Genomic DNA, 25990 nt, shown 5'->3' with positions numbered 1-25990 from the left:
GATTGTTCAGCCTGGAAAACAGAAGGCTTCAGGGTAACCTAATTGTGGCCTTCCAGTACCTGAGGAAAGGACTTTTTACTGGAGTATGTAGTGACAGGACAAGGGGGAATGCCTTCAGACTGAAAGAGAACGGGTTCAAATTAGACATTAGGGAAAAATTCTTTGCTGTGAGGGTGGTCAGGCACTGGAACATGCTGTCCAGAGAAGTTGTGGATGCCTCACCCCTGAAGGTGTTCAAGGCCAGGTTGGATGGAGTTCTGAACAACTTGGTCTAGTGGAAGGTGTCCCTGGTCATGGCAGGGGGGTTGGAACTAGATGATATTTATGGTCCCTTCCAACCCAGGCCATTCTGTGATTCTACGATTTAAAGATGACTGAAAGTACAAAAAAGCATCGTGCATACTTCTATGCAGAGCAGCTACACGGCTGGACAGACTTACTGATACACACAAAAAATCACATCAGTGATTAAAAAAGCCATGCTTTGTGTAGCACCAAGGAGAGAATTATGTGAATTAAAAAAAATTCACTGACAACTGCAAGCCCTGAAATCCTGAATTAGGGACATGATTGACCAATTTCTGCTTGCAGTTTCATCTCATCTTTTCTCAAGGGAAATTTGTCAATAAGGGCAAAGAGCTCAGCTGGTGTTGCTGGGAAAGGATAACGTTCCTTGTCCATTCCGTGCTTGTCCATCACCACGATGTTGAAATTGTAATGGGGGATCCTCAGCAGCAGCCTGAAAAGTAAGGAACTTTTGTTAAAGCCTGTCACCTACTGCCTGGGCACTTCCAAGTAACAAAGGGCAGAACCAGCCTCTTGATTCTGAGCAGAGGAAGGTGGGGATGGTCAGAGGGGGCTGCACAGAGGCTGCTCTGTTTCAGCATCATGAACAAGGAGTCAGATAAAGAGAAGGTGCCTGCATGTGCTGCAGGCTGTACCTCTGCTTTAGGGATGGGTCAAGGTACTGCACCCAGCTCTGTTTTCTTCTCAGACCTCTGACTAAGTAGAGCACATGCCATTACCTATTGCTATCACAAGAGTGAAAAAAGGTAAGGCAAAAAAGTAGTATATACATTGTCTAAGGAAAAACATTGTGATGAAGCTAGAGCTATAAATAGATTATTCCCTTTCTTGGATTCCACATGGTATAAAATCACAATTAAAAAACACAGGACAAAATTTTTGGAGTCTGCTTTCATTTTTACCAAATCAGACATCTACTTGGTGGTGACTCCAATTTAGGAGAACAAAAGCCACTTCCTAATCAAGGAGGAGTCCTTTTCTTCCACAGTGGTAAAAGGGGTCATTTAAGCTCCTCTGAAGGTGCAGGAGTAACAAAATCTTATCTGCACTGCTCTTTTCATCTTTGATTTGAAGGGATAATGAACGGGATGATCCTCAGACACACTGTCAGTCACCATCATTAGTGTGGGGCAAATAAATTGAGGCAGCCATGAGAGAAAATGGTATGAGGACAGAAAAGCTGCCATGAAGAAGAGAGTCTGGGACGAGGGGTGTTGGAAAGGTGTGAAGTCTCAAAATTAATCTCCCTCAGCCTTCTAACAAGTTTGAGCTCTCTAGGCATGGTCTTGTTGCAATTAGGGAGCTTGGCTATTAAATTCAAGCTAAAGATTAAAGCTAAGCAACAGTGATAGAAAACTACATTCATCTTGTGCCTCATATCACCTGAGGAAAATGCTTACCTTCTAAAAATCCAAATGCTAAACTTCTGAGCTTTCCAAAGGTTTAACTAGGGTACCTGTGCTCATTAGCTTACTGAAATCCCAGTTCTGGTCAATGTTATTATTCAAGATGTGCATTTCATATTGATTTAAGTGCCTTCTAGAACTGGAAAGCTGTAATTCACACACTAAGCAACAGCTGAGAAAAAAAAAAATCAATGGAAAACTACCTTTCACTGAGTGCAGGGCAGGTCCTACCATACCGATTTCTGAAATGTAGCTCCATTAAAGGCTGCAGGGGAGTAGGGATGAGGTGTTAAGAGAGCTTATTATTTTCTACAGAGCCACAAGAAAACCATCTCAAGTCCAGTAACAGTACTTTTGTTCAAAAAAGTAAAGAGAGATTCTTTGTGCTCTCTTTTTTCTTTTTATAGAGAATATTTTTTTAAAATAGAAAACAAACCCTTCTCTGATGTGTCAGCAATTTGCACTGTCTCCAACTAAAACTAACTCTCTTTCATCAGGCATATATCACAGAATATGTTGCCTAAAATGGTCCTGGACTTTTTTTTCTAAATAACTACTACTTTCCCTGCCACTGTTTCACTTTTGGCTTTTATTGTCTTCCTGTCCCGTGGAAATGCTGACACTTGAAGTCTCCCTTTCACTTGAAAACCAAACCTCTGCCAGTCTAAACCCAAGTCAAACCAGTTCAGGCACCTCAGTAAAACTGCTGATGCTGCAGCTGGGGTGAGGAGGCTGAGATAATCTCCTCTTTGAAATACTGCCCACATCATTCCTACATGTGGGCCTTCGAAGAGCCACCACTGCTTCCCCTTCGGGCCTGGCCACAACCACCAGTGTCCGTAGGATTACTGCTGGTACAGAGAGGATGGGCTGTTGCTACCATTTGGGGCTGCCCTGGTAGCTGCTCCATGGCAAAGGGGCTGTGGCCTGTCCTGTTTGCATCAGACCAACTCCAGTACAAATACAGATATGCCTGCAGTGTTTTCGGTGGCAGCACCCAAAAATATAGACCTATCACATGAATACGGGGATATTAAAATCATAATAAATTAAATTAAATAAATACTAAATTTGTTATTATATTTTTGTTTGCCTGTGAATTTGCAGTAGCCATCACACAGAGAGCAGAGAGCAAACTAATCCTAAAGCATTTTCATCAACATCTACCTTATAGTGTCTAGTTATGTACATTAGAATAGAATATGGATATTTAGAGAGTAAGATGCAGGGAATCAAAAGCAATGCATTTTGTATGATAAGGTGCAAACACAACATACAGTAGTGAGAGGTTCCTTTACCTGAGTTGCAGGGCAAGAGATGGAGGCAGCAGCTTTACACCTATTCTTCCTATCTGAGCTGGGAACACACCAACCAGTTCAACCACAGTAACGTGTCGGAGGTCTAACCCACACTGTGCTGGCTGGAAGGGTTAAAAGAAGAAACAGGTATGTTAGTTACCAGGGAGAGAACAGGGAGATGTGTGGAGTGTGCAGCAAGTGTTCACAGAGTCCCATCTTCTTATGTTAGTGAGATGTTTTAAACTGAATCGAGAGCATAATTTGAAAACCCTCTAATTTTCATGGCAAAGAACTAGAGCCTCAAGACTGCAGGCAATGTGAATGACAGATTCTTAGCTACTCCAACAAAAACAACACACGGGGCCACCTAGAAATATATAAACTTCTCTTTGTAGTGAAAAGATGTCAGGGTATTAAGCCCTGTAATCTTGTAATTTGTCAATCAAAGCAAGGTATGTGAAATAGAAGTTGACTGCAGAAAATATTCTTTCATACCAACTTATTTGCCCACTGTCAAGCACTGGAAAATGTACAATAGTCATTAAATTTAGTACCTTAAACTATTTCAGTTTGATAAATATACCGAATTTTCTTGCAAGTTTATCTAATGGGGAAAAAAACATTTTTTTTCTTATATACAACTTTAACTTAAGTCAGAAGTTAAAAACATAATCCTGTTCATATCCCAATGACTATTTATACTGAATTTTCCTACAGTTGTGAGAAGAAGAAAAACAAGATAAAAGCACTTGATGCTGTGAAACAATACAGGACTGGTTCCTTTCCTTTCTTTCCCTGAGAACACAGATACATTTCGGAGACATATCTCTAAGCTTAGCAAGAAGCTAGCAAGATCATCGCAATTACAACACCTAAAAAAGACAATTACAATAAGTTTTAATTTTTTTTAACAAAATACTCCAGTGTTATCTCCAGCACTAGATGATTTCTGTGCTGAGTCTCTAGTCCTTTGTTTGCTGGTGCACTTGTTATTTCTGAAGCTACTCACATTTCCTCACATTGTAGTTACAAATTCCATAAGCCTGACTTACATGAACTGCATCCACTGAAGTGCTGGAGGGCTGGGGTTTTTTTCAACTTCTTTAGCAGCTGAGTGAGGGAATTATTATTGAGTGCAAATTAATATTAAATTAATTTGTGGATGATGGGAGGGGCAGAATTGCCTGGGATTCAGTGACTGGTTAATCAGAAGCAGCACAATCCAGATTGAAGGTGAGTTAGAGACTGGGGAGATATTTCAACTCAAACTCCTGTGAAAAGGATTAATCCCAAACCACAACTGTTTCAGCCAGATCCTCCACAGGCTGGAATATAACAGCTGAAGTTTGTGGATTTATATCCGACAGTGGAGCTTGTCCTCTTGTGTCTTTCCTTAAAGAAAAAAAAAATAGTTGCCCACCCCCCCTTAAGTGTGTTTTACCTGCAGCATTCCCAGCTGCATCCTGTAGAAGAAGTTGGCTGCAGTGGGAGTTGAAATAATTAGCAGTCTCCGCTTCTCATAAAATTGATCCAGAAGCGCAGCTGCAGTCCTCACATTCACATTAATATTCATGGCTAGAATTAAAATGAAAACAAAAGTTATAGAGCATGCTGGAAAGAGATCTATTTCTACAAGCACGATTAGACAGCAGAAACACAAGAGCAAGGAACAATAATAGAGAAGATATGGGTGAAATACTGGCCTCATCAAAGCCAACGATTTTATTGTAAATTGTTCTGGCTGATGGATTGGCTTCAGAATGTGACATTTTGTAGAGAGCTTTGAGCTAAATCAAACTATCAGTTGTGAGGTACCATCATCACCATAGGAAAGAGCAGCCGAAAGTGGCAAAGCCTTCAGCTCTGAGTGTAAATTGGCAGAGGAGACAAAGATTTTAAGTTTCCTACCTCTGGGATGCTGCAGCTGTATTCCACCCCACACCCACTTCCCAAATTCTCACTGCCCTGAGAACCATTGCTCTGTCAGTCCTCCTGGTAAAGTGGTGAAATACTCACTTACGTGCACAGGTTGGCTCCACTCCTGACCACCCCAAATTGTACTGGCACACTCTAGCTGGGCTTCCTTGCAGCTCGTAGCCACCAATGCAGGAGAACTCACATGTAGCACCATAGTTATTTCCATCCCCTGAACACTTGATGTAGCCATTATCTGGGGCATTTAACTTCACACAGCGCCTGACTTCAAGCAAGAGAAAACCAACAAAAACAAAAAGACAAGGCATGAATCACCATTTGCTAGGAGGGCACCACAGGCCAGTGAAATACCAGTACTGAGGACATTTTTCTGTTTGCTTTCTGTATTATGTATGTACTTAGAAACCCCAGCCAACCAAAACAAATCCCCACCCTGATCTTTTATGTAAACTGAAGTGAAACAGATGTACAGGTGTATGCACGTGATTGTGGTATCGCAGTGACAAAAGGTCACGGAGCATAAAGAGTTGAAGCCAAAACCTACAGGGCTCATTTCTGTAGATTCAAATCCAGATTTGAAGATCTGGACTTGTGAAAGGGCAGCCCTGCTTGACAGATGTGACTAACAGTTGAAAAAACTCCTTTACATCTTTCTTTCAGCAGCTCACAAGCTGAGTATCAGCAAGAAGGTTGCAGGAAGGAAGGGGTATGGAGCAGGAGGCAGGAGTGATTAATGAAGCTCTTCCTTCGTGTGCAGGATTGCTGCACCCTGCTGCAGACTGGCCCCCAGGGTCTTGAGCAAGACTGTATTCTCCCTTTCAGTATCAACACAGAGTTTATATCTGCATACATATGCAGATAAATACGGAAATAAGGACATTTTCAAATTGCCTGTTAAACCAGATGCAAATCAGTGACTGTATTTAAATGGTAAAACAACATTCTTACCTCTGACTTTAACAAGAAATTTGCAAGTGCCTTTGTTTTCAGCTCTGTCATACACTGTATACTGGATTTTGTGGTCGCCTTCTGGAAAATGTGACCCTGGTGGCAGGCCTTTCAAAATAACACTAAAACAGGAGATAATACAGGACAGACATTCATAAGTTCAGCAGTATCTTTCTACAGACAATACTCTTAGGCACATGGTGCGATTACTGGGGATAGTCAGAAGGGTGTGGTGATCCACAGCAGCGTTTTTACCTGGAATTTGCCCCTATCCTGCAAATGAGACAGGAGAATTCAGATACATTAAACATATCCTCAGTATTGAGGCACTGAGGTCGAGTAGTGTTCCATGTAATTGAAAAGCTTATGTACTCGTGGAGCTGCAGGACCTTGGGCATTTAAGGAAAGCACTGCACACTCTAGTAAACATCACAGTTTAGCAAGACTTTATAAAAATAGAGATATGGTTTAAGGAAAAGCTTCCACAGAATCAAGAGTTTGCCTCTTTTGAGTTGACAAGTTACTTGTATGACAAAGGCTACATGGGACACTTCTCATTGTTTTTTCCTATCAGGCAAAAAGACTTCGGAATTTCTTTATTCTGTCATTTCCAAAATTTTTGTTTTATCAGGTGTAATTTTTTAATGCTGTTAATTGTCATAGAATTATTAGATCAGACCTTTACAGCAATATTGTTTTTAACTGTACAATGAATTTTTCTTTCTAATATTATTAATTTATAGCAATAAAAAGGCAATACCATTGTGTCTTTCAACACCTTTTTTCTATTCTTATGAAGTGTGAATATCTTTACGCTTACAACTTTAAGCTTTTAAGCTTAATCAGCCCACTATTACACCACTGAAAGCTGTAACTTGCTTATTGAAAGAAGCAGATTTTCTATACTCCTACCATTACAATAATCTCAACAGATTGACACAAATCCTGCATAATAAAAATGGGAAAATCAGAGGCAGTAGTGCCTTAATGAGTACACCTTGCTCTTCTGGGAAATGTGACTGTGAAACCATAAAAATGGTAAAGAAATTTTGTTAAGTTTAAAGTTACTAAAGTTTCAAACAAGGAATGTTATTTTAAAGGTAACTGCAGAACCCTGGGACATCAGTAGCCAGCACTAGTTCAGGAAGAAGGCTAAAGATGATTTTTTTGTGCCACAATTTACCTTGTTTTTTTTTAAGGCAGTCAAACTTGCTTCTACTGCTACCTCCAGTGCACTACTCTCTCTCCATTGTGTACAAAAGGTAACTTGCTGTAAGAAAACTTGTTGACTATGAGATCTACAAAGGAGCTCCAGAAAATTTCACAGGTCAAAATGCTGTTGTTTATTACATCAGCTCTAAAATAACCACAACAATCTGCTATTTACTTCCTGAACAATTCACCTCCAAGTTGTCAAAATAAGCATCTTGGATGAATTACAGGGAAAGAGTACCCAGCCACCGTCATCAGCTGAATTTCTAATCAAGGAATAAGAAGGAGAAAATGCAAACATCTACAGATTTGCACCTACTCTGTCAGAATCCCATCAGCAGTGTCCCGTCCCTCTGGGGTGTCCCAGAACACTCTGGCTGTCAACTTGTTGGGCTCCGCAGTTTTCTCCTTCACGCTTGGGCACTGGATTCTTGGAGGTTCAGTATCTGTTGAAATAAATGTCACAGAAATGGGCACTGGTGCACCTGTTGGACCTATGCATTTTCTTCACAGCTCTTTCCCAGCATAACCCAGGACCTGGCCTAGACTTCACCTGGCCTCCTCAACACTGGGGATGTCCCAGTCAAGGCATGGGACCTTTTTGTAGGAAGAGTAAGAGCTGACAATGATCAGTCCTTTGCAATGCAAAAAAAACATTAAAACAAGTTATTGCAAATTTCTTTGCATAGCCATAGTATGCAGTATGTATAGTACCGTCTAGTATATAGTTTCTTTACATCAGTTAAAAGATAATGTCAACAAAGGGATGCCTTTGGACTTCAAGGAGGGATGTCAAAGATTGTATCCAAGAAGCTTCTGTTCTGTTTATCTGCATTCTTCTCTTTGTTTGTCTGCGAGGTAGATATTGTGATTAAGAGCATTTTTAAAGTACACTTAACGTCCATTTCTCTCTGCATGATAACTTTTCATGTTACGCTCAACATACTGGTTAATCTTACTGTGGTAATGGCAAAATAAGAAACAACAAAAGACTGGCACAATTGCAATTTTGCAGAAAATTAATGCTGCATTTGATTTTTTCCTAATAACTCTTATAATTATGCCTTACAGGTAATACAAAAGAAAATGTAGGTACATTTTGAAAGACTGTTTGTCTGTTTAACACTGTGACTACTATTCAGAAGCAAAGGAACAGTGGTAATGACGGAAGACCCTGATGGAGGATAACGGTGATGCACAGCTGCTTGTCTTCAGCCAGTCCTGACACTTTGTCTCCATTCCTCATGTTTCTTATTCACTCCCTTACTTTTAAAGCACCCTCCAGTTATGTGTGAAAACCTGCTGACACTGCAGCCTGTGAGAGCTCTGCCCTCCTCTACAAAGCTACATTCCTGAATTAGGGCAAGAAATAACCCAGCCTCACCAAGGCTGCTTCTGGTTCTGATTAGTTCACTGCAGTGACCACTCACCACTGTGGACAGTATAAATCAAATAAATGTGATGCTGGAATAAAAGCTAGAGCAGCATTTAAGAACCCAGTGCTTTAAACTCTTAATTAATCAGAAAGCTCGTTAAGCTTAAGTGCAGAGAAGACTGGTTGGTATGAACTAGCTTGGACTTCCATACCATAAAGGCAAACAATGCAGTTACTGGGGGAACCAACTCACCAAGAACCCAGGGGCCAGGCAGCCTTTTTAGCTGGACTTAAACATTTCTGGGGAGGATATTTGCTTTGGTCATTTCATCTGCCTGTTAGCATTCAACAGGCACTAAATAAACCCAGACAGAATAACTCTGCTTTGAAACAGGTCAAGAGAAAACAGCTGTCCACCAAAGAGGTTTTCTAACTGCAGTCTCTACTGGGATGTGTTAAACACCAAACAATGCTCACTGCTCTTTTTTCTCATTCCCTTGTACAAAGTTGTGGCCAATTTACAGCACCTTAAGCACTTTGGGCACAGCCTGGCCAAAGGAAGACAGGTCTAAAAAACCCCCAGCCTGTTTAAATGCAGAGAAGGTGATCAGAGACCATCCAGGCAATGCACAAATGACAAAACTGAAACACAACTACGCCAAGAAAACCTTCAGTAAAATGTATGATGTGAGCAAGGTGCCCACCTGCAGGTCAGAAAACTAAACTGGTTCCAAAACAAACCCCAACAGAGGAACCCCCAAGGTTGCTGACTGTTGGAGAGGTTTTATCAGAGGGAAGAATTGTCCTGTAAGTGCTGGAGCGTCAGACCCTCATTTAATAAGTATTCCTGGGCAGACTTGGAACCAGGACACACTGCAAAGGTCTCTGACTTGGTAGAGCAAGTCTTAGCTTTTACTGCAATGTCAGTGCTGAAAAACCAATGAAAAGCCAAGCAGATTTATTTAAGCTGTTTAGCAGGGCTATGTATTAAATGTCAGACTCTCGCCTGCAAGGTTTAAATCATGGTCGTGGAGATTGAGTTTTCATTGAAAGCATGGTACTTTTCAGCCACATTCTTTCAAGCTGTCATTTTTCTTGGCTATTTGGCAGCAGCAACCGGTACTCTGGCTCCATGTGGGGAAGTGGCATTGCAGACATGGCATCAGGAGTTCAGCAGTGGAACACTCCATTTTAAATTAGCCTTTTGAACTTTGTGGAGAAAAAGGCAAAGTTTTCAAACAGGTTTTAGGTTTTGGTTGTGGGTTTTTCTGTTTGGTTGGTTTGAGGGTTTTTTTGTTTGGTTTGGTTGTCTTTTTTTTTTTAAACATACTCCAGGAATTGGCCATATTAACAAATTCAACAAAATTTAAAGAGCTTGTTAACATTCTTTCTCACAGTTTGCTAAAGGTTTACATTTCTTTGCTTGTGAATCTGGGATGACAAGAGGAAAGAAACAGAGAGATGGTTCTGAATGCCCACTGCTTACTTACTCAGTGGCCTGTATGGGATGGGTAAACTGTCTGTTGTTCCATGAACATGATGTTATTACTGATGACATAAAAAAATGGCTGGAAGTTAGCTCAAAACATTAGTCTATATCAAAAGCATAAAGAGATGAAATCATAAAAATGAGAATGAAAAACATTGTCCTGCTCTCCCCACCCGCCCACACAAGGGATTGATTTGTATTTCAAAACATCCATTATCAAGTCCTGTGTGATTACTGACTCAGAGTGCAAATCTTATTTCAGATGGAAGGTGTTAGTAACTACCTATCAATAGAGCCTTAGGATATGAGAAGAGGATGACTTAGCGTGGTGACAAACATTTACCACAACCTCTGTTATAGAATGAGCAGGAAAAGGAAACCCTTCCAGAAGAAAAGACATTGACATTTTTCAATTTTCTAGAAGAAAATATGTATTTCAATATATGTTACAGTGCACTAGGGTTATAGTGGAAGTATTATTCAAGTTGGCATTTTCATCTAACAGATAACCAAAAGCAGCTGTACATTGATCTTTTTTAATCAAAGTTATTTCAGCAACATGAAGGAAGGACAGTAGACAGTCGCTCTGTTTTCTTAGGCCTGAGTACTCACTATCTGTAAGGACTTCTGTGACTGCTAAAACTTACCTAATTTTCAGTAATTCAAAAAATATATTTTTTTCGCCCTTTTAATGAATACCTATTTTATCAATGAAAGTATTGAAGATCCTACATGGATCTTCACTATTCCACTGTGAAGCCCACATAATTTTGTGCAAAAATGCTAAGCAGAACAGTAAAAAAGTTAGAGGAAAGCCCCTTGTTTCCCAGAGCATTTCAAGTGCAGGTCTGAAGTAATTTTTTACATATTCAATGCCAAAAATTGTGGAATTATGTTTAGTCACATGAAATTTTATATACTACCTATCAGGAGGTCAAAAGATAACCTTATTAAAAAATCTGCTAACTGCATACCTCACTATGTGCATATAGGAACTGTGTGGTTTGAAGGGGCTTTCTCCACCCTATGTGGCACTACCAGAACTTATATCATACCATTGCTTTTACTGGGTTACTTGGGACTTGCAATCACACCCTTTTCAATAGGTACCCTTTTGGAATAAAAAAGAAGTGTTAGTGTTGACTTAGCCTCTTTTTCTTTTGCTTAAAACATACTTGCTTACTTTACTTTGCAAGACAGCATCCTTTTGTGACAAACACCTCATTGCTGCAAACAGATGAGGTTCTGAAATTGCCAGGAAATACAGAAGATAATATTTTACCATCACCAAACTTAAAAGGGTTTGTTTTGCTTCCTCTGCCCACACTACTGGGAAGGACAAAGCTTGTTTTGTAAACGAAAACAAGAGATGCCACAAACAGTCTAGACCTAATCATCTCATTTCTACATTTGTACAACACCATATAACAGGAAACCTGAAAAAAAAATTTTATGAACATCAGGCCACAGTGGAGAGACTCCAAAACCATTTGCTAACCTAAACTGAGCCACAGGCATTCTGAGGAAAACCAAGTTATCTTACATAGAAAACACTGAGCACAAACACTCTACCACCTACAAGCTGAAATTACTGGTAGCCAATTCAGATTGCCAAAAAATACTTCCCTTTGTGGGTGGTTGCTGAAGCTTTTATCAGAGGCTTCCCAGAAAAAGGGCAGCCAGCAGCTGAGATTCCACTATCTGCTGAAATTTCATTAGTAGTCAGGAAAGTTAAATTTCAATATTTGTTTATCTCTCTTTTGGTTTATGTATATAGAAACACTTATTCCAGCTGAGGTTCCCAGGAGACCACTGACTACATAATGAAAATTGCTGGCATAAGTAACGTGAACTAGGTTGAAATTTAAATTAGCTGCAACCATGCTGGTAACTACAATCAATTTATATTCCTTGGATATACTTGGAGACCATGATCCCAAGGAAGAAAAACAACAGGTCAGACAATGGATTTAGTTTCAAACCTGTTTTATCATTAAGCTGCAGAAAGTGTGACAGAACTCCAGCACAGAGAACATTCCAGAAAAGCAGCAAAGTAATTACAGGCTACCAGGGAGTCACCCAGGAGATCAGCAAAGCATTGAAAAGTGCTGACTATTTACACCAGCCTCATCTTTATTAAAATGGTAATACTTGGAGCTTGTGTGTAAGAAGGATACTCACTTTGGACAAAGTACTGAGTGACAGAACTTTGCGTCTGTTTGGAAACTGTTCTCTGCTTCCTTAAGAGGGACAGTTGCTTTTTTCTCCCCATTAGCTGGATAAAAAAGCATTTTGGAATTTACTTGCAGGAGTTGGGCACTAGCAGGTACCTCAGGATGTGGACTTCCCAGGATGAAGACCCTGTATCCTACTTACCAACGCAGGATGCTGGCCGGCCACTCCACGCTTTGTTGTCCATGCACGTCACTATCCGGTCTCCTTTCAGCTGGTATCCTGGAGAGCAGTAATACTCACACCTCGAGCCAAAGTAGGCACCATCCAAACACTTGAAACCCCCATTGGTCGGCATGGCCAGGGTGGGGCAGCGCTTTTCTGGAAAAGGAAACAAAGACTTCTGGAAACCTGTTATTTCCCCCCTTTAGAGTAACGGGAATGTGGGGTATTACACAGAAATAAAGATGCAGCTGGCAAATGACAAGCAGGAGAAATTCTTGTCCGCTGGAGGTTTTTCCAAACTGTTCTTATTAGAAGCATTTGAAATTTAGCTCTACATAAGCATTAGCGGCCTAATACAACATTTATATGAGAAAAGGGATGACAAGTACCTATTCCTCTCTTAGAAAATGTTTTAATGCAAGACCCCATTTAGACACTGGTACAACTTGTGTCAACTTAGGAAGTCCAAGATGGGTAATGTTTTAAAGCAGCTTTATGACTCTGCCATGAAACTACTTCCACAAATCAAAATCCCACACTCATGAAACATTCCCTATCTGCCATGGGCATTTGTACCACTCAGATACTTATCATGCCATGCACCTCTGTAAGATCCTCAGCCACAAACTAATATACGTATCCAATTACATTATCAACCTTTGAAAATCAATAACAATCCAAAGATCAGTTTCAAAGACAAATGAAAATTTACTGTCTGCTGAACCTGCAGCACAAGTCACACACACAGATTTCGTAGCCACTTACGTTTGCACAGCACTTTCCCAGACCAGCGTTTGCTTGACTGACAAATTAGCTGGTGAGGGCCATGCAGTTCGTAGCCTTTTTGACAGCGAATATCACATCTTGTGCCCAATACATTCTTGTAATATTCCCCTTGAGGTGTCCTGCAGTTTGCATAACCGTGTTTCACTTTAATGGGCGAGCACCATGGTGTTTCTGGCACAGAGAAGTGAAAAATCCACACATAACAATTAGAAAAATGTAAACATTCAGAAACAAACATAAAATCGCTTTGTTTATTCATGGTCACAGAAAAGAAATGGGAAGAAATATCTTAATTTAAAAGCCACAAATCCTCAAAGTGGTGAACGTTGCAGGAAGGTGCAATAAGTTTTACACATCCAAATGTCAGCCCTCCAAAGACTGACAGCTCTTTTTTAATGAAAAACATTAAAGATTGTAGCCATTAGATTGGAAGGGGTTGAGAGGATAAGTGGGGTTTTACCATGCTTTTTGTACATGGAATAAGTGTGCCACCATGTGGGCAGTTTGATGACAGCTGGAATGTTTTTGCCTCCTGTTTTGAAGTAGAAGCGTCTAACTGCTCTTTAACAAGAAAAGGTTGCATTAGGGACACCTTTGGTCTAGCTGTAGTTGCCACCTTTCTACACTTAGCTCTCTTAGTGCTCATACAAAAAAAGATCTTCCATAACAATTTGTGCAGCAAGGACAGTGCCTTGGCAGAACTCTGTGATGGTTCAAGGTCTCCCACAGTTAGAACGGATGTCACTTACATGAATCATATTGCCAATGACAAGCTCATGTGTACACATCCTCCATGTGCCAGAACAACCGTTCAGTGTTTAAGAACAGCTCCAATTTTGCAAAGTTAGCACTCAGGATTAAACCTGAACTAAAACGTGTGAAGTGTGCAAGAGCAGCTGCTCCCCTGCTGTTCTCAGTAGTTCTGTGGTGCCACAATGAAACATTTAAATACTCTTTACAAATAAAATAGCCTTCTAACTCTGGAGGCAAGTGTCCAATCCAACAGACAAGTGAAGAGCTTTCCAGAAAAATCTGACTTTATCCCTCTCTTTTTGGTAGTAATTTATAGCTTCCAAGGGCAACATGCATTTGGCTACACATATGTACAAAAGCATATATATGTAAAACATATATTTTACAGCACAAACCCCTGCACTACTGTCAAATCCTTTAGAGGACGTCAATTTTCATTCACAAGCATGCTATCTATTTAGCACATATTCAGAAACAGGAACACAAGCTGTGTAAAATTAAATTAAGTTCTAAATGTTCTCAAAGGTCTGAACATCATGTGTCCTGCTCTTGACCTCCAAAGATGGGTGATGACCTTTACCTAATATCATGGAAATGTAGTCTGAAGTATGAGTACCACTTTCTAGTTGCTCCTGGATTCAGGACAGTGATATGGATGGGTCTGCCAGGTCAGAGGAAAGCTGGAATTTGGCTGTGACTTCACAGCTAATGTTCCTACCAAACTAATGAGGAAAAGGGAAACACATGTACATAAAACTGCATCTTTATTAACTGGTCAGGGCTACACTTTAAAATATTCAGGATATGGGTACCATCTTCTTAACATCATACTCTGATGCTGATTGGTGAAGTATCAAACAGAGATTTTCCCTTCCCAGCCAAAGTTTCACATCCTTTTTTCTAACTTTGACAACAGGGTGCACCAAGAAAATGGGCAGCTTCTCATAGGAATTTCCTACACAAGGAGTGACTAAGCCTGTCCCTTTCTCAGTTCCATAGTTTGAAAAGGACATACTGGGAGAGAAGGAGGGAGGGATGGAGGGTGGGATTGCAAGGCAAAAAGAGAAAGAGGACAGGTCCTGAAATCCTGTGTGACAATGTGTGACATGCAGGAGGGACACAAAAAAAAATCCTGAATTTTGCAAGAAAGATGGAAAAAAGCCCCCAAACAAACAAAACACAGCAGTAGCTGTGTTTAGCCTTCATACTCACAAAGTCACAAGAGACATTTAAAAATAATTTCTAGATCATCTTTGGCAGATATTCACTTCTAGCTCTTGATTCCTGTAGTTGTTATGTACATTTTCCTACACTATTTGGATCAGCTCCACACATAAATAAACAAAAATCAATACAGCCTGTTTTATTTCTCATACGTGGGATATTTATATTCAGAGCACAATGTCTCTAGGACATATTTACACTTTCACAATGGAAACTACATTTTACATCTGTATTTTGCTGTGTTGGTCCTGAGTAAACACAAAGAGCATCTACAGATACTAATTATCAAGTTTTGTGCTACACCAAGGGCACATTCCTCTAGACTAGTCTGTTTCTGAAGCAGTCATATTTTACGGTGACATGCTTACTTTTGTCTTTCACCAATACACATGAAAGCCCTTCACAAAGATGTATGAGTGACATTATTCCCAGTGTCACCAAATACACAGTAACTGAGGCTCAGGACACAAGCAGGCCAGTCTAGCAGCACCCAGCAGTGTAGGGTTAGAGTGCAGTTCAGCTTTCTGGCTCAGCCACACAATTCACCTCCAGGAGAAATCCTCCTACTCCTGAGCTAACAACAGTGTTACTATAATCTCCCCTTCAGTGGTCTCATGCCCACAATTTCCAGCTTTTCTGTCTCACTTGTTCTTCTAATGCTCAGACACCCTAAACTTCCATTTATTTACAAGCCCGAGCATGTAGGATCTCCTTCACTAAGGAGGAGACCTCAGTTTTTCTGCAGAAGGGTTTAAATCTGAAGGTACTGAGACAACAATGACTGAAGGGGCAGAACTGGGAGAACTCATTTGGGCTGAGCTTTTGCCCCAACCGGTTAGGTAATCCTTCAGCAAATCAGTTCAAGATATTTATGCCTCAGGTTTTCCACATGTATAAACTCTAAACGCACATCTAAATGCTGATTTCCTTTGTAAAGGGTCTTAAGACAAATATGCTATGCAACATGATCAACAGGCTAATAATAATAATAAAAAAGGCAAAGCAGCTCTTTCAGGTATTGCAAATTACCTGAGTTTTTCTGTCAATTTTTGTGGTTTTACAAACACACTTGCCCTGAGTAAACAGCTGCACATATATTTTGAAAAGAAAAAATGGCCAACAGCTAACAAATGCAGTTTAATGCACAAACACAATACTGAAAAAGAAAATGCCTTTCCTGTAGTGCCACTGCAGCTACAGTGGTCTACAGAGAGAAACAAAGCAAGGCTCTTAGGGAGGGGTAAAATACATCTTAAACTGGACTAAATGATACTGTCAGAAAGAAAAACAATAGCAGACATGCTTTTGGATGCAAATAACTTGCAGAACTTAGGAGGAACATCTGTTTGATCTAAAACATTATAATACTCTAGAACTGATTGTGATTAAAAGGAATTGGGTGAGGCAGGGTTTACGAGGGCCAAATATCTGGGTTTAGACCAAACGATACTGCTGGGAAAAAACCCTAACTAACTTAAAAAGCACATCAAACGATACAACAAAGTTTGAGATCAAAGTTTGTTGATTTTTAGTGAAAGCACATATTGGTTTTTCAAAGGCCAAGCAGCTACACGAAGTACTTGTAGAATATTAGGTCTTTGTGGAGCCCTGAGAGGTCACAAAGCTGTTCTCTGCCTCAAGGTAAGCTCAGTGATGTTCCTGAAGGCTTTGGGTATTAGAAAAGTTACAGATTTCCCAGGCATCTCTTCTGAAACTTCACCATCTATACCAGCCTCTGTTCACTTAACTGAAATTTGAATTTTTAGGACCTATGTACTGTTTCTTTGTTTAATAAAAAGTTTGCACCTTAGCACAAACTAGAAAGAACTAGAAATTTCCTCAGTGACACAATAGCCTGAATTATCACTTGGTAGTAAAACATTTCAGGGGGTTGATGCTGTGTTTGAAAACACTGAAAAACAGGCAGCAAGCAGAAAAGGTTGAAGTCCCCGTACTCCCTCTACAGCTGGGGCTACTGTTTGATCAGTACAATATTTGAGAAAACCCATTAAGAATGAGGATCACCAGAGCAGTGGTACTTCAGCTGTGATAAACAAAGGAAATGCTGTACGCAGGAAGCCCTTTCTCATGAAATGTGATCACAGCCAGCCATGCCAAGTAGTAGGAAGGAAAGCATTTTTGGGGCATCGTTTCCCTCAAATCCTTGGTCCTGCCTAAACACCAGCCTCAGCTGAGCACTTCCTTCACAAGCAGCAGGCAAAGTAACCAGCTCTGCTGTTGCTTGCTGGTACACCAGCCAACAGAGCTGAAGGTTCACCAGGGAGGAAGGGGAAAACTCTTTAAAAATGCTGTGGGCACAGAAAATCTTAGCTATGTTTCTCTGGAAAGCTGAGAAAGTGGACAAACATCCAGATGAAGACAAAAGGGTTTAGTAGGAGGTCGATTTTCACCCCTCCCAGTAAACTGCAATGTTTTGTTTGCAGATGTCAAAGAGGATGAATTTGCGTGCTTGCTTGCAATGTTTAGTGAGTATGTGTGCAAAGAAGAAAACCAATGCTGCTTATGTATGTTAACATCAGTTAAGAAAATCCATTTAGTTATTTGTTACTGGGAAGCTTTATTTGCTGAGCAATGGGTCACACCCAAAATACTGGACTGGACATCTGAGGAGAAGCTCTGAACATTACTACACAGCCCATTTTTCTTGCTTTGTCTTTCTCCACCCCTTTCCCTCAAAGCCAACATAAAGAAGTATGCTAATGAAGACCGAGCCTTTTCTACTCCAATGCTTTACACTCTTAGATTCACATTGTCTGGTCCTCAACATTTGGCAGTAGTGCTTCCAAACTTGGGGCAGTTTTTAATATCTGTGTGAATGAGTCATTGTGTTTCACTTACCCTGGTGACATTTTGGCTGACATGAGTATAATTCATTTTGGATCACCATATAAAAGGAAATTATAAAGAAATCACGTTTTAACTACTTGCCTGCCCTGGCATGAACTGGCATTGATTTATCTTCATGGTCTCTGGAATTCTTTTTCTATGTGTCTGCAGAGGACCTCATGTTAAAAGGCAAAGAAAAATGAGTTTACCTAAATAAAGCTTTAGAGAACTATTTGTGCATGTGTTAGAAAGCAAAATATTATACTGAAGTATTTTACTGGAAGGAACATGAGACATTTATGAAAACAGCAATGTAGACATAACAGCTGTGCTTTCCCCTTTGTTGTTCATAAATGTCTGAATTACTTTATGACTTACCTCTTACACGGTCCATCGATTCTTTGCAGAGAATCAGTAACATACAACAAGACACTAATCACCACTATTTTCAAGTAATAAAAATTATTACAACTCTAACATGTCCACAGATCAACTTACCAAAAAAAATCGGAGTTACCATTTAAAGTGACAAATTAAATGCCAAGTTTCTTTACTGTCTGGGCTCCTGAGGGATTTTGGCAGAAGAAAGAGGTATTGAGACAGAAGCAGACTTTTTAAGAAAATGGACATAGCAAGTGGAAGATTTACTGGTAGTGGTAAAAAAAGGTCTTAGTTTTGCTGAATAGCAAAGTCTTCCAGAACAGGGAAGAACACCTGAATTTGCTTTCTAAACATGACAGTCCATTCATTCATCCAGCTACTAATTTATTTTTTGAATGTACACATTCATTTTTTAAACACACTTGGTATTTCAGGTAGCAGGTTAACCTGAAAGCCAAACAATTTTATGGAAAAAAAAAAGTAATGAAAATCAAGTTCTCTTGCACATACTTCTATACATCACCATCAGTAAGCTCAGGTTTTGAGTCAGCTTATCATTGATGGTTTTGTTGGGATGTATGAAGAAGAAAGAGAAGCTCTTCCTGATTTTCATGATTTAACAACTCGATCTTCCCGGAGCAAAGGTAGGGCAGAATTTACTTACTTGGGTGCATAAGAGAGTTGTGATCAGCACTTGGTCTAATTTCCATTGTTAAAAACAGTAGAAATTAAATCTGGATATAAAAATCCATGAGAAAAAACATGGAGCTAGATCGCCAAGATTTTCTGATCCAGGAAAAGAAAAAGAACGAAGCTTTCTCTCAGCAACCAGCTGATCCTCTTTAGCACATAAGCAAAACATTCACCTTTATATCTATTGCGTGCATACACATCCTCGTCATCTTCAAGGGGTGAGTATCCCGATCCTACAATACAAAATAAGAGAAAAAAAACTGCAGCAAGAAAGGAAATATAAATTAAAAGAAAGATTTGAGAAAAGACATGCAAGATTAGGATGCAATAATCTATGCAATGTCATCAGCGTGGGCTTCTCTGAAGCTCAATCATAGCAGACCCAGTTTATAGTGAACCTGGAAGAGGCAAATTGATTTGATGATCAGGTGAAATAGTAAATTTCTCTCAGTGCTCTTAGAGCAATGCTGTGCAATGTTAAGTTGCACGTGTCAAGACACAGCTCTCCTATTACAGAAAGCCCAATTGCCAGGTAGTTGATCTACTGAGCAGAGAGAACAGAGGAGGTACAGGTGAGGGGGCACATCAAAGGTTTCACTATAAAGTGGTTCTTTAGTGTCAGTGGCTGTTAACAGCCATCAGGCCAAACAGCAGAAGTAAAATATGCATAACTCAAGTACAACCCTCTAACAACCTGTATGATCCTGATACCAAGAACAAAACCCGGAGGTATGTTACCTGCAAACATAAGTTACATTCAGATCAAAACCACAGTTTGGTGTCAAAAATTTTTATGGAGTTGTTCAAATAAAGTTACAGTATAATACTATACTGTATATATTTATATACTCTGTACTTTTAAAAAACCTGTGCAGTGGCTAAAAACTTAAAATAGAGGTAGAAACTCCTTTCTAAAAACCAGAAACCATTTGGAGCACACCACTATTCAAGTAATCCACCAATAAAACCCAGCAGTTGGTAAGAAAGGCTTCAAAATATCCCTAAGCAACATTTATTTAAAATCAGTGGCTTCAGAGCATGAAGTCTAGTCTAAATACTATGAAAACCCTTTCTACAAAGAAGGGCTCATGCAAATTCCCCCTTTGAAAAATCTTTCTAAAAACCTTGCATGCAACAGGCAGGTACTCAGGGTCTCAGCACTATACTACAGGACATTCTCATACATAGTATCTCAAATTACAGCTATGGGGGTATTTCACTGCCGTTTGCTGACATATGAGACCATGGTCTGTACAAGTTGCTGCCTAAAGTTAGACAAAATTAAATAACTTAGGTGCCTCAATAAGCTAGTAATTTCATGCACAAATGACACATCTGCAGCTAGACTCTATTTCTTATTAAAAAAAAATAAAATAAACTGCACAGAAAACAGTGAAACTTTATTTCTTTCTCTACTGGACTCAAGCAAACCCAGCTTATGTATCTGTAGCTGCTTCACAGGGGTAGCTTTAGTGCAAAGGGTTGGTCTAAAGAAGGGCAGTGCCCTCCACAGCACCAGCTGCAGCACTGCTCACAAGGGTTCTGGCCACCTAAAGATGAGACTCTGCATCTCCCAGGACCCTTCTCATCATGTTACTTGCATGTTGGGTGCTGGCACCCAGGACACACCAGCCTGCAGCACTGGGCAGCTCCTTCAGGGAACTGCAGGGAAGCGGTAGATCCATGCGCTCCACATCAGACCAAATTCTTGCACCAAAACTGCAGTTATGTGAACATGAAAAATCTGGAAAGTTGTGTTCATGTGTGCTATAAAAGTAACAAACCTCTACAATTCACCTTGGGCCTGATTCAAAACTTGCTGTTATCACTGGGAATCCTTACGTCAGTTTTCAGAAAGCTTTGAGCTGGGACCTGATCAAGTGAACTTCTCAACAGCTTCTCCTCTGAAATCAAGTGGTTTACATATAACAAAGGTTTCCTATCATTTGGAAGTCATTGCTCTGGATTTTTTATTTTTATTGTTGTGGTTGAATTTTTGATGCCTAAATACTGACATCTGAGAAACTTCTGAACATAAAACCAAAATTTTTTGCACTTGAAGCCTGACTGTATTGCATAAAGAGCAAGTTGTGATCCCTGAGGGCTTTGTGAAGACCTTGATATGTAAATGAACACCTCTCTTAAATATCATTTTCTCTGTCAAAAACTGGGATACTCTTAGCTAATTAATCACTTTGAGGGTTAAAAAACTGTTAATTGTCCAAAATTTCGTGTGCAATGACTTTAGCATTTAAAATTAGTAAATCTTAGAATTATATGAGCTCTTGTATATTTACCTTTCCTTAGACAAGAAATAATGATCCTTAGACAAGAAGTAATAATGGCTCTTGAACGTCTTCTAACAAAAGCTGGCCTTAAAGAGTTATTCATTGAATAATTTCTGCCCTGAAATGAGGTTTTGTTGATGGAGCTTGACATCTCCAATTTCCAGTTCATTTTCTAGCTCAAAATGAGAAGCAAGTTGTGTCTCTTTCTTAACAAGCAATGTTTTGTTAATAACCACAACAGGCTTGGTTTGGGGACACAAGAAAGGTCGTCATTGCCCTGCTCTGGGGCAGTCTTGCTCCCACAGGGAGCCCACCAGCCAACACAGAGCAGAGCCTGAACAAACTGGGGGCACCAAGGACAGTTTGGGCATCACCCGCCAACCTTGGACCATGCCATGAAGAACCAGTCTAACCCCAAGGGCTGTCTCTGAAGAGCTGGGCTGGTTCTGGTATGACGTATCTACACCACAATCACATCACTGCCCTGGGCACAGCAGCACCACCTCACCCGGAGGTGCCAGATTCTCTCCTGTCTCCACATGACCTTCTTCACTCTGGCACTGGACACACACTGGACCTGGCACTCTGTCCCCTACCTCTCTCCAAATTCACCCACCCACACCAGGCTGTACACCTGAGCTACACAGCAGCCCTCCAACAAAGCCATCCCGTGTCAGCAGACAGCTGCTCTCCTGGCAGCCACCAGGCCTGACCTGCCACCTCATTCCCCACTAGTGCCACTCCACCAGTGACCCTGAGCAAATCACCATTTCATCTCCATTTTCTCAGCCATAAATCAAAGTGTTTCTGCTTCACAGGTGCTCAAAATTGGCTATTGAGCCATGTAAGGACAAAGCATTGTTCTGCGTTGGAAGTGTTAAAATTACCACAGTTCAGAAACTGGGTATTTGAGGAAGAATGACAAGAACGAGCTGCTTTGCAGATGTCCCACATCATGGCCCAGGGTATAGCAGCTTCCTGTAAAAAACAGCTGTAGACTTTGTTCTGGTAGATGGCAAGAAAAATGCATGAAGTAACACTTTCATTTTTAATTTAATCTGCAACTTAGATTATTCTGTCTATGTTAGGGGAAAAAAGAATTCTTCATTCACAAAATATCACCACATTTTTATAACTGTATAAATGGGACGCACAGCAAATATTTTTATAACTGTATAAATGGGATGTGTAGGAAATATTTCTCTTTACGTACATTGTATTAGGGTGCAGATTCTTAAAGAAACTGTAAGAATTTTAGTAAAAAACACAGAGCAGATATCTGTCACTGTGAGCTCAGTAGTCTGTGCTGAATAAACCCATCATAGAACTGCCAGAGAAAGCAGGAGAAGCTATGACAGTAAGCCAGTAAGCCTTCTGACAAAATAAAAGTCCTTGTACAAGAGAAATTCATTATTAAGATGACACATTTACTTTTATTGTTCAAACTGGCAAGCTAAATGGGACACTCAAATATACAAAAGTTACTCATTTGTGCAAAACCAAAATCAGACCATTTCAGGATCAGTTTTGCCTGTGTTTTGTGGTTGTCAAATCCATCCCAAATGTCTTGACACTAGACTTCAAGCCCATTCTCATTCAGCAAAACACTTAAGTATCTCCTGAAGTGATCTTAGCAGCCTCAAGGAGACCAGTTATTCAATGCTAAACCCACCCAAAATTGACTACAGATGTTTACGTCCAACATCAAACATCTCATGAAGTACTCCTCTGCTTTAGCACCACAACATACACCCAGTGGAGGCTGCTGTTCTCAGTTTCTCCCCACAGTTCCAAATCCACACTTACAGCCCAGCACTTGCTCTCCTGGTCAGGGGCCTTGGTCAGCTCAAAAGAAAGGGGAGGAAGTGGAGCTGCATTCTTTAATGAGCACAGATTACAATGACATGTCCACATTTGCACACAACACGTGTGTTGAACAAAACAATTGTTCAGCAAAACAGGTGTTGAGCAAGATACTTTCTGTGTTTCTAGGATCTTATCATCCTCCCCTTTGCCTGATTGTTACTAAGTCTGCAAAAGCTTTGATAGGAGAATACTTCCATTGCTACATTGAAGTCACAAACAATTTGTCCGTCTTTCCCAAGCCAGAGAAGACAAAAGATAGGTGAAGTTTTAGCAGGACTTCTGCTGTCCCTCAGTTCCGCTCAAAACCTGACTTTCTTAACTACATTACTACTTTGTGCACCATGGATCCCTGAGCAGGTAAAAAGACACTATTCTAGACAAGATCCAAAACTTTGCCAAACTTGTCCGGCATGACAATTCAGGCCATAGCAAACAAAATCTCTCTAGTAGGTGGGTAACCTCCACAGTAAAACCTTTCAGATATTACACAGACTTTAACTGGAAAACAAGCTTGCCATTCTACCTTTTCACCTCCAAGATCTCCAGAATGGAAGAGCTATTAATAATTGCTTAGCCACCTTGACTCTACAACAAAAAAAACTTTCCATGTTCTCTAAACTGAAATCAGGCATTTTCTCACTGGATCATTTATTTCTGGCAAGCAGCAGCAACACAAGTTTTAAAATTATAACAGAAATTCACAAAAGAAAAGTCAGTACCAGCAGAAGACTTAAAGGTTTCTTTTAAAAAAGGTTAAAAGGAAAAACAAAGCACTGTTAAGTGAGAAACATAACATTAAAGTCTGCAACCACAAATAAACATTCACAGAGTTATTCAGTGTAAAACCTTGACCCGTGTTGCTGGGATTACCTGCATGGACAACAGACAGCAACAGTGTAGTTCATTAAACCAACCGGAAACTTTTTAGTCCACTGCCCTGAGACAGGACAAGTTCAGGAACTTAAGTACAAGAGGTTACAACACTCAGCTTCCAATAAGGGGTTTTTCTTTGAACAGAAGTGCTGTGCTCCCTAGTTTAGCACCAGATAGACTGAAGAGTTTCATATCTACTGTACTTATAATCCTGTAGAATCCATTAATAGAAGTTCAAATTTTTAGGCGATACTGTTGTCACGTTATACCATCGAATTTCTTCAGCCTTCTTTTTCTTTCTTATGCTTTTTGCTCAGAGTTTATAAGGATTACATAAAGTTGAGTTAGATACTGTAAAAATTTGCAGCAAAAGTCAGTGTTCTAGTTTATGATCTACTGAAACTTGAAGTCTCAAATATATCACTAATTTGGTCAATAGTGGCTGAATATGAGTCAGTGTGTGCCCAGGTGGCCAAGAAGGCAAATGACATCCTGGTTTGTATCAGTCATAGTGAGGTCAAAAGGACCAGGGCAGTGACTGTCCAGCTTTGAGCCCCTCATAACAAGAAAGACATTGAGATGCTGGGGCATGTCCAGAGAAGGGCAAAGAAGTTGGTGAAGGGTCTGTAGCACAAGTCTTATGAAGAGTGATTGAGGGAGCTGGGGGTTTTTAACCTGGAGAGGTGGAGGCTGAGGAGAGACCTCATTGCTCTCCACTACCTGAAAGGAGATTGTAGTGAGGGGTGGGTCAGTCTCTTCTTCCAGGTAAAAACCAATAGGATGAGAGAAAATGGCCTCAGGTCATGGCAGGGAAGGTTTAAAATAGACATTAGGAGAAAGGGTTGTCAAAAGCATTGGAACAGGCTACCCAAGGAAGGGGTTGAGTCACCATCCCTGGAGGTATTAAATAGATGCCTATAAGTGGCACATAGCGACATTGCTTAGCGGAGCATTAAAAGAGATGTTCTAGAAAATCATTTTACAACAACCTTTCTCTTGTGTATAAGGCCATATCTTCAGGTTCTGTAAACTGTCCTTAACCCAAAGAGCACTTTAGAGCATGAAATAAAGTATGTCAGGAAACAGGACTGGTAACTCACTGTTTTGTCTACCTTAGTGTATTTTTTTTTATGTTATTAACATAATGGGTCATTTGGCTTTTAATATTCCTAATAAGAACCCTGAAGGGAGATTCTGAGAAAGTATGAGCTTATGCCGCTGCAAAATTCTGGCACAGGAAAAGGAGGTGAGCATTCACTCCGGGGGAAAAGCGGTGCCTCTGTGATGATATTTCTGTATCAGAACTTCATGTCGCGCCCCCCGCCCCCGGCCCAGCGGGACGAGACGGCTCCGCTCCCCGCGCCCCCCGGAGTGCTCCTAGCCCCGCTGCCCCGTCCCCTCCCCTTTCCTGCCCTTCCCTACCCTGGTACTCCAGGCTGGGCCGGGCGCCCAGGGCGAGCAGCGCGGCGAGGCGCAGCCAGCAGCTCCCCATGCTCCGAACGGCGGCTCTTCCCGGCCCAGGGCTGAGCGGCAAAGGGGCAGGAGAAGAAGGAGGAGGAATGCGACGGAGACATTCTCCGAGCGGCTCCCGGGCCCGCCGGAGACTCCTCCTCCTCCTCCTCCTTCACCCCCCCGCCCCGGCTCTCCGAGACCGGCAGCGAGCAGGATCCCACGGGGCTCCGGCATCTCTTGTGCCACGCGTTGCTCCCCGAGGGGCTCCTCCGGCTCACTCCCCTCCGATGTGGCCTCTGGGAGCCCGCTGGTGGTGTCCTGGCCCAGGGGAGGTGTGGGGTCTCCTCCATGTGCCCGGAGCCCGGACCTGCTGTGCCGGCCCGACATCAACGAGGGCACCGAGCTGACTGGGACAGCGAGTCTGTCACGGAGGTCTTCCCAGGCAATCACAGCATCAATTT

General features: G+C 40.9%; 1 protein-coding gene across 2 annotated transcripts; it reads right to left on the bottom strand.

The window, feature by feature from the left end:
• Window positions 1-273: 273 nt before the first annotated feature.
• On the bottom strand, window positions 274-25600 carry SRPX (sushi repeat containing protein X-linked). Of its 2 annotated transcripts, XM_027635933.1 has the most exons (10): window positions 25500-25600; window positions 19224-19283; window positions 13132-13323; window positions 12346-12522; window positions 7425-7551; window positions 5894-6015; window positions 5031-5210; window positions 4452-4585; window positions 3011-3132; window positions 274-739 (listed from the first exon to the last, which is right to left on the bottom strand). In XM_027635933.1, exons 1-10 carry the CDS (start codon window positions 25567-25569, stop codon window positions 559-561), a joined length of 1365 nt encoding a protein of 454 aa, XP_027491734.1. In that variant the 5' UTR covers window positions 25570-25600; the 3' UTR covers window positions 274-558. The 2 variants fall into 2 exon arrangements, with proteins under 2 accessions (XP_027491734.1, XP_027491743.1); XM_027635942.1 differs by lacking the exon at window positions 19224-19283 and having other exon boundaries at window positions 25500-25569.
• Between the last annotated feature and the right edge of the window lie 390 nt (window positions 25601-25990).

Source organism: Corapipo altera, unplaced genomic scaffold, assembly GCF_003945725.1.
Source record: "Corapipo altera isolate COAL_440 unplaced genomic scaffold, ASM394572v1 0, whole genome shotgun sequence".
NCBI lineage: Eukaryota > Metazoa > Chordata > Aves > Passeriformes > Pipridae > Corapipo > Corapipo altera.
Note: the sequence above shows the minus strand (reverse complement) of the source record. Positions and strands in the feature narration are given on the sequence as shown.

What these genes read in the sequence shown, in the direction of transcription:
- SRPX (XM_027635933.1), bottom strand. Translation starts at nt 25,569, where the DNA reads ATGGGGAGCTGCTGGCTGCGCCTCGCCGCGCTGCTCGCCCTGGGCGCC. An exon ending in CCGGCCAGCATCCTGCGTTG is followed by an intron (nt 7,552 to 12,345) that starts GTAAGTAGGATA and finishes TTATTTCAACAG; the next exon opens with ATACTGAACCTCCAAGAATC. An exon ending in TCTCTTGCCCTGCAACTCAG is followed by an intron (nt 740 to 3,010) that starts GTAAAGGAACCT and finishes CTTACTTTTCAG; the next exon opens with GCTGCTGCTGAGGATCCCCC.